This window comes from Stomoxys calcitrans, chromosome 5 (assembly GCF_963082655.1).
Source record: "Stomoxys calcitrans chromosome 5, idStoCalc2.1, whole genome shotgun sequence".
Classification (NCBI taxonomy): Eukaryota; Metazoa; Arthropoda; class Insecta; order Diptera; family Muscidae; genus Stomoxys; species Stomoxys calcitrans.
Genome location: NC_081556.1, coordinates 67,163,644 through 67,178,894, shown reverse-complemented (window position 1 = coordinate 67,178,894; position 15,251 = coordinate 67,163,644). Strand labels below are relative to the sequence as shown.

The 15,251-nt window shown below is 35.7% G+C and overlaps 1 protein-coding gene across 4 annotated transcripts in view; it reads right to left on the bottom strand.

Moving 5' to 3' along the window:
* The window catches only part of LOC106091731 (sulfotransferase 1 family member D1), a 236,511-nt gene that overhangs the window by 191,151 nt on the left and 30,109 nt on the right, over nucleotides 1-15,251 (bottom strand). For 3 of the 4 annotated variants that reach the window (XM_059370423.1, XM_059370425.1, XM_059370424.1), the window contains exons 3-6: nucleotides 13,239-14,272; nucleotides 3,069-3,686; nucleotides 2,761-2,994; nucleotides 1,637-2,530 (exon numbers count right to left, since the gene is read on the bottom strand). In XM_059370423.1, coding sequence (XP_059226406.1) covers nucleotides 1,637-2,530; nucleotides 2,761-2,994; nucleotides 3,069-3,686; nucleotides 13,239-14,272 — 2,780 coding nt within the window. The remainder of the gene's footprint in view (nucleotides 1-1,636; nucleotides 2,531-2,760; nucleotides 2,995-3,068; nucleotides 3,687-13,238; nucleotides 14,273-15,251) is intronic. The other variant, XM_059370426.1, reaches the window with a different exon arrangement.

Below are 15,251 nucleotides of genomic sequence, written 5' to 3'. Positions count from 1 at the left end.
TAATTTTTATAAATTGTGTTAACTCTATTTGGAGATCTGTGAAGTACAATATTGGCATTTAAAAAAAAAAACTGGGAAAACCCTTCGAGTTCTCAAAACGCAAAGCTGAGACCACTAACTTTATAACATATTTTCATTGACTCAAGTAATTACTAATTACATGCAAAATATGTTCTGCGTCATCCAAAGATTGAGGTCTCTAACGGACATTTTACTTAAAAATAACAATTTTGCAAACATCTTTCCCCAGTGTGGGGATTTTGGGTGTTTTCATCAAGAAATGTGGCCAAAATTGAAAAAGATATTCATCTACAAATTTGTGAAAATTAAAACTACATCTTAAGTAGTTTTGGTTTTATGATGTTTTCAATTTGAAACCAATTTTGATAAAATTACGTACATAAGTTGGAACTAAAATTATGGCTACTAGAGCCTAAAAATATCATATCGGATGAAACATATATATAGGAGCTATATCTCAAACTGAACCGATTTTAATGAAATTATGCACATATGTTGGAACATTAAAATAAACGTCTTGTGCAAAATTTTGTAAAGATCGCCAAAAATTATGGCTACTAGAGCCTAAAAATGTCATATCGAATGATATATATATTTGTCTAAATCTGAACCGATTTTGTTCAAAATCAAAAGCGTTTGTCCTTGAACCAAAAAAGTGACTTGTGCAAAATTTTACGAAAATCGGACCACAAAGACGAACATCGAATGAACCGGGAATACATTTGGAACTCCAGAGGCGCGGATTAGGATTTAATTTTTGATATACGGTTTCTTAAGAGAAACTACTTACCGCACTAATATATATTCTTGATCGTCTCGACATTCTTAGTCGATCTAGCCACGTCCATCCGTCCGTCTGTCGACATCACGATAGCGGTCGAACGCATAAAGCTAGCCGCTTGAAATTTTGCACAGATTCTTAATATTGATGTAGGTCGTTGGGGATTGCAAATGGGCCATATCGGTTCAGATTTAGACATAGCTCCCATATAAACCGATCTCCCGATTTGATTTCTTGAGCGCTTACAAGCCACAATTTTTGTTCGATTTTACTGAAATTTTGCATGTAGTGTTCGGTTATGACTTCAAACAACTGTGCTTAGTACAGTCCAAAACGGTCATTAACTGATATAACTTCCGTGTTTTGGTTTGACAGAAGTTTGGTATGTAGAAAAAAATTATGCCCTTCAACTAAATTTATTTTGTGGTGGGTTCCCAAGATTCGGTCCGGCCGAACTTAGTTTATAGGTTAAAAGAGAACTTGCGATTTTACTTTTAGTGCTTCTTTGTGTCCAAATTTGCAAGGAAACGCTTAGGAGAGGTGCGTAAATTGTTATAAACAACCCTTTTTGGCCGCTTATTTCTATCATAGAATCCGTGGGGAGCACCTAATGTTCTTAAATGCTAAAATTTAGGTATAGCATTTCATAGTGTCAGTTGTTGTTTGCTTTCCATTTTTGTCCAAAATCAGGCTATTGGTTGTGTGAGCATATATGAGTGGTCTTAGATCTGTAAGTAATGCTTTTACAGACGAAATGACGAGATTAATACGCACATAGCACAACCCCACAGCAAAATTTTATAATGCATTCAAAATATTTTTGATATCACTTACCGCTTCAGTTGTTTGCAAAGAAGGATTCGAAACTTTGCGCAAACGTAACATGAATATGTTGCAATGAACGGCTAGTTGATCTACTTTTTCATTTAGTTCAAGGCGCATCGTAAATTCGATTCCACAATCACGAAACACTGCTGAACCTTGTTTACATTCCGCAGATTGGGATGAACGTATAATACCACCACAGTCAAAAGTCACGATATAAAAATATTTGTAAAATTTATCATGATAAGTATCGGCGTGAATCGGCAAACACATCTCATCTATAAACAAGAAATTCATCGCTTGTTTTTCCAAACTTTTACCATAGGAAAGTGGTAAGTTAGGTTGCTGTTTTTCGCGGCGTAATGTGGAGAACAGTAGCAGACGTTCGGCTTCTACCACTTCTGTTGAAATTGCAGAACCGGTAAATTGACGGCATATATTTACAACATGGGCTAATTGATCTGTTATTGATAAACTTTGTTGAAGGAAAGAAAAAGGGTCCAAGTCATGGTTCGAGTTCATGGCCGATTCTTGGTCTAAAACATTTTTGCGTGTACTTGTAGTATCTTCCGAGCTGGATCTCATGACTTTAATAGACGAAGGAAGTTTTTCCTTTCCTTTCTTAATAAAGTCCTTGCTCAATCGGAACGATGTGTGCAATACCGTTTTTAACTTTCTATAGTTTGGCTTTGGCAAGAATTTGGTAGGCATCGTTTTCTTTGTCTTCATCTGGTAAACAGAAATTTCATTTAAACTGACAGAACGCGAAAAATTTTCCACTGTGGAGAGATTCACTACTTCGAACGATTTATTCGGAGTATTAGGGCAGCTTGTAATCGAATTTCCTTTAAGTTTAGATATGTAATCAAGCTTTACATCCACCTTCAATTGTTCTTCATCGTCCTAAATCGAGAGAAGTAATAAATAAATGCAATTATTTTACTCTACATATTTATACAAGATGCGATAAATTCAATGTTTTTATTTTCAAAACTTATTATTATTCAATTTAAATTCAAGGGAAACACGTATGTATGAGTATATACATTGGAATGAATATGTACAAAGAGTGAGAGTAAAAGAATAGTAGTTGCAAGGGCACTTTACTTGTAGGCGTCTACATAGAATTCTACCTTGGTAGTAAATGATGGCTTCTTTGGTGTGCTTTGATTGTTAGAAGAAGGAGGTGATACAACATCCGAACCGTTAATGAATTCATCACATATTGACACATTTGCTTCATAAATATTTTCAATTGGCAACTCATAGGATACTACATCGTCCGGTAAATATTTTTCGCTCTCATAGGTAACATTGTCGTTACGTAGGGATTGACTCAAAAACATGTGCGATTGTTTTAAATCAAACTGCGAAAGAAATCGACCAAACAAAACAAAAATAAAAATAAAGTTTGTAAACAACAATGAACAATTTCACTTACATTATCAACTTTGCTATTGCTTCTTCCATCTTTTCCATTATATTGGCATTTTTGGGACAGCTCACTTCCACATAGGTTTTCTAAAAAGATTTCGCTGCAGTGTAAGGACAAATCCGATTTGCTCAGGTTTCTCTGTCGCTTTGGGGGCGAGTGATGTTCCATAACTCGGACGTTATTCATTGACTTAGAATGAAATTGATCACAAAGAGATATTGCAGATGTGTGTGATATAGAATCGCCTCCAGATGGTTCTCTCAACGGCGATAGTAAGGGTTTTCTTAATGGCACACTATTGCTTTTAATAGAATCGTGAAGTATTTTCCCCAAGGGCACTAGACATTCTGGCTTTTGTGTAACTACTAAATCCTTAACCTCGACGCCGACATTGTTTCCCTTATTGTGCTTGTTAATGAGAGCATACAACACATTTGGGTTATGCTCCAAATTGAAATGTTTTACTTCAGTTTGATTCTCAAAATTAGGGCTTTCAGATATATGCATGCTTTCATCTTCTATCTCGGAATAAATAGGTTCACGGGCTATAGGTTCATGTTCATTTCTTACTTCAATGTTTTCATTAAAATTAATTATTGGTTCACGAGCACCATATTCAGTTTCCTAATGCAAAACAAAGAAAAAACACATTTAATAGATTAAATTCATATTCACGATTATATGGCAAAATGGAAACTTTAAACCTAAATTACTTTAGTATCGATATATATATATATGTATATATATATATATATATATATATATATATATATATATATATATATATATAAATATATATATATATATAAATATATATATATATATATATATATATATAAATATATATATATATATATATATATATATATATATATATATATATATATATATATATATATATATATATATATATATATATATATATATATATATATATATATATATATATATATATATATATATATATATATATCCATCAACATTGGTTCAGAATTAGATCTTCCTCCCAATTTGTAGTACTCATATGGTAGGTGTATGGTATTACATAGTCGGCACCGCCCGACTTTGGCTAAAATTTTGACAGAGGGAAATTTGGTACGTAGAGAAAAATTACACATATACATATATACTATACTATACGGATTCCAAACCTACTTTTCTCACTTTAATTGGCTATGACAGATTATTTGTTCCACTAGCCGAACGTAGAATAGCGTTCCAAACGCCTCGATCTTCTGCGCTCATTCTAAAATCTCTGACACCAACTTTCGAGGTGTCTTCCACCACTTGATCTTTCCATTGGGCTTTTGGTCTTCCCGGTTTGTGTGGAGCTTCTTCATCCATTCTGAACTAGCAGTTGGGTAAAATGTTCTTTCTATATCCTCAGCATACTATCCGTGTCTATTACCAGATTTCATTCTTTGTCTCTGCAGGAGGATGTGCCTGCACCGAAGCCATCGGTTTGATGTTTAATTCTTTGGTAGAATTTCCGGACTTCATTCTGACTCATATACATCTCAATTCGCTCACACTCACGTCTTTACATTTTTTTTTTCTTTCTGCGGAATAGACGTTTCTCCTCTCTCCTTTTCTCCCGATACCTCTCCTCTCCCGATACCTCTCCTCTCCTTCATCTGGCGCGTTGCTACTGATAGCTGGTTTGCTCCATATGCCTCCATATGCCTCTTGGTCGTACCATGAGTTTCATGGAGGAGTCTTCCCGTACCCAAGTACGGATTTCGCGGCATTTTCCATGGAGTGGGCAATAGTTTGCCACTGCGCCATTATATCATCGGAACAAGGAGTGCTTTCATCAATCAGCTGGTTCAGTCGAGTGGAGTATGCCGCTGCCATTTGTTGTGTTTGCAGCTTTTCAATGTCCAGCTTCCGTGCAGTGTCAGATCGTACTTTCCTCGCCACGTTCAAACGCGAACGTGCGAACCTTTGCTGCAACAAGGTAATGATCCGAATCTATATTCGCTCCACGGATCGATCATACATCTAACACGCTGGATGAATGCCTTCCATCTATCACGACGTGATCAATTTGGTTCCTCGTGTTTTGATCGGGTGAACGCAAGAAGTTTATTTGATAATATATATATATATACAGCTTTATCACATTATGGTCCGATCTAGACCATATCGAGAAAGAGTTTTGAAAATTTCGTTGTTATCGGGAAAAAAATACATTTTGCCACCATTCTTTCGACCTTAAAACTGGAGATAGGTCTATACAGCAGCTACATAGGTTTTGTTTGGTTTAAGCGACACACTTAGGCGTTTTCGTCCATTGTGATACCACAGGAACCGTAGAAGGAAGATTCCTTCCTACCGTTGAGCCATGCAGATCACTTTAAAAAGGACACCAATTTGTGGATGTTCACGTCCGCTAAATCAGACAAGTTATCAATAACTTCAGAGCCTAAAATGGAACTCCTGACTGCCAGTGCGGGACACAAACACAGTAGATGTTCTCGACGTCCTCACAATTTCCGCAAAAGTCGTCACTGGCAACCTTCAGTCTGGCAGCATGTTTTCCGATCAAGCTCGTCCGCTTTAAAATTCCCTGGAATATCTCTGTGGCCCGGCACCCAGATCAGGTGAATATTGAACTGTTCAGCCATCTTGTTGATAGATCTGCGACAGTCGAGTGCGGTTTTTGAATACAGAAATACGTTTTCCAGAGATTTAATCGCTGTCTGAGAAAATGTCTACGCCAGTTGTCGTTATGATATTATATCTTAGCGATTTCACCACTTCTTTAATTGCAAGGATCTCCGCTTGGTACACACTGCAGTGGTCGGGTAACCTTCTCGATATTGACCAAGTTCTTCAAAGTACACCCCAAAGCCCACCTGACCGTCTAGTTTGAAACTATCAGAGTAAAAGCCCATGTAACTTTAATTACCGTGGATATCGTAGCTCCAATCGGTTCTATCAGGAATTATGGTACAGTACTATTTATCAAAAAGTGGCTCAGGCAGGGTGTAACCCACTCTGCCTGGAAGATCATGATGCATGCTTATGATGCACAAACAAGTCATCCTTTGGATCCGAATTTTTGATGCGCTGTCCACCAGATTACAACCCCATATAGCATTGTAGGTCTGACAACTGTAGTACATACCCAGTACATAACACAAGGTTAAAACCTCTAACGCACAGTGGGAAAAAATCGAAAAAAAAAACTAATAAAAAATATGCTGTGTAAGAACGGGTACAGATATCTCTTTGGAATGTTTAGAGCTGAGGTGTTAGCGAGTTCGTGTGCAAAATTTCAAGGCCCTAGGTGGTCCGGGCGCCTCTTGGCAGGCCTCTAAAGTTGGTCACTTGCCAAATATTCATTTATGGTCCGATTTTCAATTTTTTTTTTGCTGAATTGTGCTCAAAAGTCCTACAAAAATTCCGCTTGGAGTTATTCAACTTTTAATTTTTTTGTTGCAATTTTGACTGAAATCTGCTTTGTATTTTGCAATTTACGAAGGCATTTGTGATTCGATTTAAATTAACAAAAATTTGCAACAACAACGGTCGACATCTGACTATAAAGTTAAAAGTTATACAGTTTGGAAGTCAAAAAATGTGAAAAAGTGATTTTTTTTGATTTTTTGGTAAAAAAAAAGTAATTTTCTTGATCTTTATTGAAAAAATTTTGCTTAACCTTAACCTTACCTTACATACCTAACCTTAATTTTTTCTTTTTTGTTTGTGAAATATAGATATAGTAGATGCTTTTTAAGATAAATTTGATCAATATATGTCAACTTAAACGGGTGCTATATGTACTTCAAAATAGGCATTTTTTATTAAAAGCTTGGAAAAATCCCTCGTGTACAAAGTTTCCAAAGCCCAGATCCAACAATTGGGCACATGTTTACACCATATGTCCTCTAAACCCATGCAAAAATATTTTGCACCTTCCAATATCTGTAACCTCCACAGCAAATTTACTAGAAAATGCCGATTTTGAAACCATCTTTGCCCGAAAGGGGTATTTTGGGGATTTTTGTAAAAAAATTGGGCTGAACTTATTTTTAGTATTTTATCAGCGAAATTCAAAAAGAGTTACTAAGATATCTTTAATCCTTTTTTTCTTAGAATTTTTTTCAATTTTTTTCAATATTTTTGCTTTTACAAAAATTTCTCATCAAAAATCTTAATTTTGTATGTTGTCATACCCTTTTTTGTCTTCTACAAGTCTAGGTCTTTTCAACGATGAACAATTTGAATATAAAATTTGAATAAAAGTCGAAAGTTAGAGGTTTCCTCTAATTTGTGAATTGCAATATCAAAATACTGACTGATGCCAAATTTGGCCCAAGTATATCCTTCACATATTCAAATACCTTAAATTCACCTGAAATGCCTTGTACTAAAAGATTCGTATTAACACATGAATTAAGGTAAACATTTTTATTGTATTATCTTTATTTATAAATACATACTTAATCTTATGATACATTCTTTAGGAGACTATAAAAATTTGTTTTTATATCGTTGAATTATTTTAGTTCTTGAGAGTAATCGTCTGTGTTGCTATCTTAATCTGAAAGGAAAGTCACATCCTCAAATTCTTTGGAATTATTAAATGAAAAAGATCTGTAGCAGAACCACCGATTTCTACAATCTGTTACAACTGGATCTGAAATATACAGAAGTTTTTTAAATATATCGTCATTTTGGAATTCTCTGGGACATTTTCTTGTGCGGAACTTCTGAATGTGCCGAAAATCGCGGTTTCTTGCCTCTTGTGATTCTTCCGTAAGTTCGCCCAAAGGAAGAATGTTATTTTCTTTTATGATTTTACCATGATGCAATATCTAATGAAGTGTCGGTGTCATTGGCTTCCATGGATAAAGATTTTTATATAACTTCGGAACCTCTGAGCAGGAGTTGCCAAATTTCTCGGCATTAATTTGGTGTGTGCTATTTATCACCATCAAAATTATATTTAATCTTTAAATTAAGATTTGGTCGATTCCTGTAATTTTTATGTGGTTTCAGATTCTTTGTAAAAATGTCTTGCAATATTACCATCGTTTGTGCTTCCATAGCCAAATTGTGGATTATCGATTTTAAGCCCTGACAAAGAATTAAGCTCATCCTAAATTCTCTTCCAAATTTCAGAGCTGCTTCCTAAATTTCAAAGTCCTTTGACGAATCCGAAAACTCGGAACTCTTTTTTTCCACAAATTCCACATCTCCATGTTGATGAAGTTCCAGTTATAATGTTGCTTACTTTTCCGTCTATCATCGTTAGTTTCATATCGAATCCCATTTGAAAGGAATATTCCATTATTTCGACCGTGATTGGTTCCAAGCTTTTAAACTCCATCTCTATGCGGTCTACAAACATTTTTCGATACAGGTGTTAAATGTATCCGAATGTCCTCACAACTCGTTGAAGGCTGATCTGTATTAGCATATTTACGGATTCTAAGTGGAACCGAAGATGCCATGAAAATGCTCCTATAGCCCGTTGATGATGCTTGCTTATAATCCGGAAGTGTTGATAAGCCATCACATCCCCATTTGCATATTACTTATCAAAAGTGTTGAAATTATCCTTGTTGTAGTCCTTTCAAGCAGAGTAGAGGGACCAACACTCGCTTTGTAACATGAAACCAATATAGGTGCTGGTAGAATGTTTTGCTTCTATGGTAAAAGCAAACGTTAACACCTTTGGTTGTCAATGCTTTTCTCTGTGTCATATAGGAATCTCGGCTAAGTCCAAGTTGCAACATGAGGGCAATAGCTTCTTCGTTTGTAAACGCTGATTCAATGGTTGGGGTCGGAATGCTCTTAATAATTCTTCTAAGGAGATTGGGTGATGCAGAAGGAAGTATTTCGGCAATTTTTATTGCATTTTTTGGTTGTCCATCCCTCTTAAACATTTCCTTGAAAGTGTTCGTAACTTCAACAGAACACATCGATGAAAGTTTTGATGAAAAACGTTTGTTTTTTGGATAGCGCCATTAAGTCATCATATTCTTTATGCGGGGGTCCTCGTTTACCACAGCATTGAATGTCCAAGATCTCATTAAGCCATTGAAAATATTTCTGGGTGAATTTATCTTTAGAACGCTTCACTGTTTGTTTCTTTACGTACAAAACTACCAAAATTTCACTTCGAATTTTGTTTCAATATATTCGGTTAACAAAGAGTTATCCCAGAGTTGGACAAGGTTGAATTTTTTAGTGTAATTGCCATTTTATAATATCACTTGTTTAGTATTTCAAATATGAATGATGCAAAATTGTTACAGCATCCACATATAAATAAAAAAAAACATAAATGTATTACCTATTTCCTGAAATCTCCCAATTTCCTAATAAACATAGGTATCAAATGTTACAATATAAAATGATTTCCCACAATTAGGGCAGTGCCTGTGGCGAAGGATAAGGGTACTATTTTTTTAGAACAAGACACCTCAGTTAATTTAAGGTATTCAGGTAAGCAGGCGAACTTATTTGAATATGTGAAGGATATACTTGGGCCAAATTTGGCAGCAGTCAATATTTTGATATTGCAATTCACAAATCAGAGAAAAAAAAACACCTTTCGACGTTTACTTAATTGTTCTACACAATTACACTCTACCGGATAGGTGATCAAATCATAGAGATGTGCACATTAGGTAGCGATATTTTATATACAAATTATACATCGTTGGGAAGGTCTAGACTTGTAGAAGACAAAAAAGGGTATGATAACATAAAAAATTAAGATTTTTGATGAGAAATTTTTGTAAAAGAAAAAATATGGTAAAAATTAAATTTTTGTGAAAACGAAAATTCAAATTGAAAAAATTTGAAGAAAAAAAGTAATCAAGATATCTTAGTAACTCTTTTTGAATTTCGCTGATAAAAAACTAAAAATAAATTCTGCCCAATTTTTTTTTTACAAAAATCTCAAAAGTACCCCTTTCGGGCAAAGATAGTTCCAAAGTCGGCATTTTCTAGTAAATTTGCTGTGGAGGTTACAAATATTTGAAGGTGCAAAATATTTTTTCCATGGGTTTAGAGGACATATGGAGTAAAAACAACATGCGCCCAATTGTTGGATCTGGGCTTTGGAAACTTTGAACGCGAGGGATTTTTCCAATTTTTTAATAAAAAATCGCCTATTTTGAAGTACATATAGCACACATTTAAGTTGACATATCTTGTTCAAATTTGTCTTAAAAATCATCTACTATATCTCCTTTTCACAAATGAAAAAGAAAAAATTGAGGTATTTAAGCAAGTTTTTTCAATAAAGACTAATCAAACTAATCAATCTTTTAACTGCAAAGTTGTTGTAAATTTTGTTTGAATCCAAATCATGCATAAAAATTAAAACCGAACCATAAATGCCTTCGTAAATTGCAAAATAAAAGCAGATATCGGTCAAAATTGCAAAAAAAAATTTTGTTGAATATCTCCAAAACCAATGGAGATAATGTTTACCTCAAGCGGACTTTTTTGTTTACCTCAAGCGGACTCGCTAACACCTCAGCTCTAACCATTCCAAATTTTAGAGATATCTCTACCCACTTTTTTGATTTTATCTCACTGTGCAACGTTTGCCAATGGCCCTCTTGCAGGTGTATAGGGTAAGAGTTGCCTTTTTTGCCCTTTCCAATATGTAGGATTTGAAGTTCAATTCTCTATCCACCCAGGTATTTGTGCTTTTAGTAAATGGAATTGTTAAGTTACCGTTGAGTGGAGCACACGCGTTTTCATTTCGCTACTCGAAGAAGTACCGAGTGGATTATGCTGCTGCCATTTGTTGTGTTTGCAGCTTTTCAATGTCCAGCTTCCGTGCAGTGTCCACGCCATGTTCAAACGGGTGCGAACCTTTGCTGCAACAAGATAATAATCCGAATCTATATTCGCTCCACGGATCGATCGTACATCTAACACGCTGGATGAATGCCTTCCATCTATCACAACGTGATCAATTTGGTTTATCGAGCTCACGTAAAATCGGTGCGGCAAGTGATGGCATGTGTAGGGCATGCGAGGAAGATGATGAGACGTTGGAGCATTTCCTTTGTCATTGCCTGGCTTTCGCGTCCAACAGATACCGGCACTTAGATGGAGACACAATATCAGACATGAACCAACTTAGGGGAGTGGTATTGAAAACAATTAAGGATTTTGTAAGTCGCACGGAATTCCTAACTTAAAATTTTCTTTTTAGAGGTTACTTTATAGTTTTTAGGGCGCACAACAAGCCGATTGCTGGCTTAGGTGTATGTCCATAAAGGCATAGGGCGGATTAATATCTGCACCCTCTTTTCAACCTAACCTAAGTCACAGCTTTGTTCGTCAGTTCCCTTACATTCTATTTCGTAAACAACATTGCTTTGTTGTTGTTTGTCGATTGGAGTTTTGTTCATTTTGGTACCATTTGGTACTTTCTGTTCAGATGGAGCTAGAGATCTGAAAGTTGGCATGTAGATAAAACTAAGAAAAATATGATGGAATGCCCAATGATCTATTCACCATTCGTACATTTTGGTACCGTTTGATATTTTCTTCATAGATGGAGTTAGAGGTCTGAAATTTGGCATGTAGGTGCAACTAAGCAATATTTGATTGGTGACTGTTAAAATTTATACATTTTGGTACCAAAATTGGTACCAGTTGGTACTTTCTTTACAGATGGAGCTAGAGGTCTGAAATTTGGCATGCAGGTACAACTAGGAAAAATATGATGGGTGACTACATAATCTACTCACTACTCGTACATATTGGTACCATTTGGTACTATCTTTACAGATGGACCTAGAGCTCTGAAATTTGACATGTAGGCACAGGAAGGTAATATATAATGGGTTACTAAATGATCCATTAAAAATTCGTACATATTGGTATAAAAAAGTTCAAAATAGTATGAAATAGTTTATCTTCGCCTACAATTTGACTGCCTCCTCTACTTTGGAATATAGCCACTAACAATATATTATTGTCTCTGGAAGAAAAAAGAGTAAAAGTGGTCGCGTATGCTGATGACGTGGCAATTGCGATTAGGGGAAAGTTTCCCAGCACTCTAAGAGATATACTTCAGGAAGCGCTTTCTGCAACAGCAAAGTGGTCTGGGTGTAAATCCGTGCAAGACAAGTAGTTCTTTTCAGCAAGTTGCCTACAGTGGCACCTGTCTCCTTGGGTGGAGAGAATGTCCCATTTACAGAAAATACCTGTGTGTTTTGCTGGACAGGAAATTGAACTTCAAATTCAACATTTTGTAAAGAAAGAAAGGCAACTCTTGCCCCATACTCCTGCAAAAGAGCCATTGCAGAGCCGTACTAAAGACGACACCATCCGATGCACTGAATTTAATGCTACATCTTATGGCTCTGGACATTGTGGCTACCCAAATTGCAGCGACCACTGCCGTGAGGTTAAGGGGGCCTTCTCATTGGTCATGTGGCGGCTATGGGCACTGTGTTATCCTTGATACAATATCCCATGTTCTAGCCAATGTGGATTACACCCTACCTGAGCCGCTTTTTGATAAAAAGTACTGTACCACTATTCCTCATACAACCGATTGGAACTACGATATCCCTGGTAACAGAAGTTACATAGACTTCTATACGGATGGTTCGAAACTAAACGACCAGGTGGGCTTTGGGGTGTACTTTAAAGATCTAGAACTGGTCATATCGAAAAGGTTAATCTAGCCATGTCAAAAATAACTAAACCAAATATCACCATGTTTAATCGGTCAAATTTAGTTCTGTGTAGTGGTGTTTTATCGTCAATTCCTATTTCCGGAATAATTTTCCCAACTATTTTCGCATTGAAATTTGCTGTGTGGAAATTTTTGGCGTAGTAGATTATTTGACTTCCCTGCATCTTAAACATTTTCAATCTTTTGAATGCAATATATTTCTTATTTATTGATTATTTTATTGTAGGGTTAAACCAAGAGTTATTTGCCAGATTTCTTTGAACCAAACTTTTATTGCGGAACTAAAAAATTTGTAAATATCATACGTTATAATTTACAAATTCGTGATGGTCACATACAGACACTTTGGGAAAAATTCCGTTTCAATTTATTTCTTTTTTGCATCATAAGAACTAAACATGTTTTCAGATAAATGGTGCGCAGAGCTGACCATGAAGCACAACTTCATCACAATATAAACTTAACGTACCATAAGGACATATGCTTACCTTAAATGTTCTTGCCGCATGTTCATCACTGGACTCCAGCTTAGCTCTGATATCACAAAGAATGAAGTTCATTTTGGAAAGTGATACATCCTGATCCAGCTCCCCATTAAAAGAGCGGTATGTTTTGACTTCTGTCGGCGGCGTGGTAACGGAATTTTCATGTTTACCAGTGCACAGTGCAGAACAGTTTAATGGAAAGTGAAGTTTCCGTTGACTGGATCGATTCGGTTTTTTGGGTGGTGAATGAATGTGTCTAGAAAAGTCAAACTTTGCATGGCCAGAGTCCACTTCATTCGTTGTGGAAACCCTTGGTTTGATGAATGATGAAGACGGATTCAATGATGCATGTTGAGGAGAATGGTAACTTCCCGGAGGAGTTTGTTTGTTAATCTCGAAACGAAAATCGTCGCTTGTAGTTTGAATACCAACGTTACGATATGGCGTTTTTTGAATTTTAACGTGAAGTCGATTTTTGTTGTCTTTTTTTGGTGATACCAACCGTAATATTTTCTCTTTCGACGTTTTCAAAAATTCTTTAGAGTTCAAGCGAAAATTACTCTTTCGATTCTTCTGAACACTAGGATTTTTCGGTGACCATGTATACACACTGCGTAGGTTTTCCGCCCATGTTCGTGGACTATCAATGTTGATAGCTTCAACAATTTCTGGCTTAACAGGTGTATCTTTATATCTAACATTTGAATCTATGTTATGACATCCTATACCATCAACTGTATCCAAATCAACTTTTGGTTGAACGTGCCATCCTACTGTGTGCTTTGTCTGTTGAGGTTCTGCTTGCGGTTTTTTGGTGTAGAATTCTTTGTCATTTAAATTGCAGTCGTAATTTAACATATCACGAATTTTCGTATTGTGCCATCCTTTGCCAATAACTTTCTGTTGGTGTTCTTTCAATGTACTGATATTTTTCACGTCCTGAGAATACTTTTTGGATACCACTAAACGTTCTACGTCACTTAGAGAAGGGTATGTCCTAAATACCTGCTTAGCATCATACACACGATCGTTTTGCGCTGTAAATTAAAAATTAATTGTTATACAGCTGCGGTCGAAATAATAGCACCAATATAAATTTTAAGTGTAAAGTTTGCAATTTAGTTAAATTCAATGAGAGTTCCAACATAAAACAATCATATTTCTTAGCTTATTGACAAAAACTAAAAAATAAGCAGTCAAAATAATAGCACCCCACATAACGAATTGGCCCAAAATTATATTGATATAATAGAAAATGGAACAAGTTGGGGGATTTTAATTAGATACAATTAAACATTTTTAGTATTTGGTTATGCGTTGCGTTGCGGCGACAACGATTTCCAATTGAATTGACAAGATTTTGGAATCTTATTTGGAAAAAGAGCATTTCAAAGACATTGGTTTCTTGTTGGCTGCTTCGATACCATCCTTTCTTATTTTCTGCCCACAAACATTTTCCATCGAGTTTAAATGAAGTGAATTTTCTGGCAAATGTATAACACTTTTAAAATTGTCCACAAACGACATTTTACCTTTTTGCTAGAGTGTTTGGAATCACTGTCCTGTTGGAAAACCTTAACCAGAGGCATTTCAAAGGAATCATATGGTAGCAGAATTTCTTCAAGAATGTTAACATGATAAGAATGTTGAATGTTGGCACCTTGGTACGAAAATCATACTTTTACTTTAATACTAAAATCCCCACATCTTTCCGTTTTTGTTACAATATACGGACTATTTCCTGTTTACGGGGCCTTCTCTACAAGCATCGCGCGTTCTTTCCACCAAATATGGACTTATTTGCTAAGAACATTTCGTCCTTTTTCATGGAGCCACCCTACATTGGCTTTAGTAAAAGCCGAACTTCTTAGCTATGTGTTTAGTGAAAAGAAGAGACAATGTACTTGAACTACACGCATCCAAATTGTTGCCAAACTTTCTGGAATATTACGATCTTTTCTTTGTTCCTCGGCAGGCACAAAGTTTGTCTTTGGATTTTCGAACTAAACGATCGTC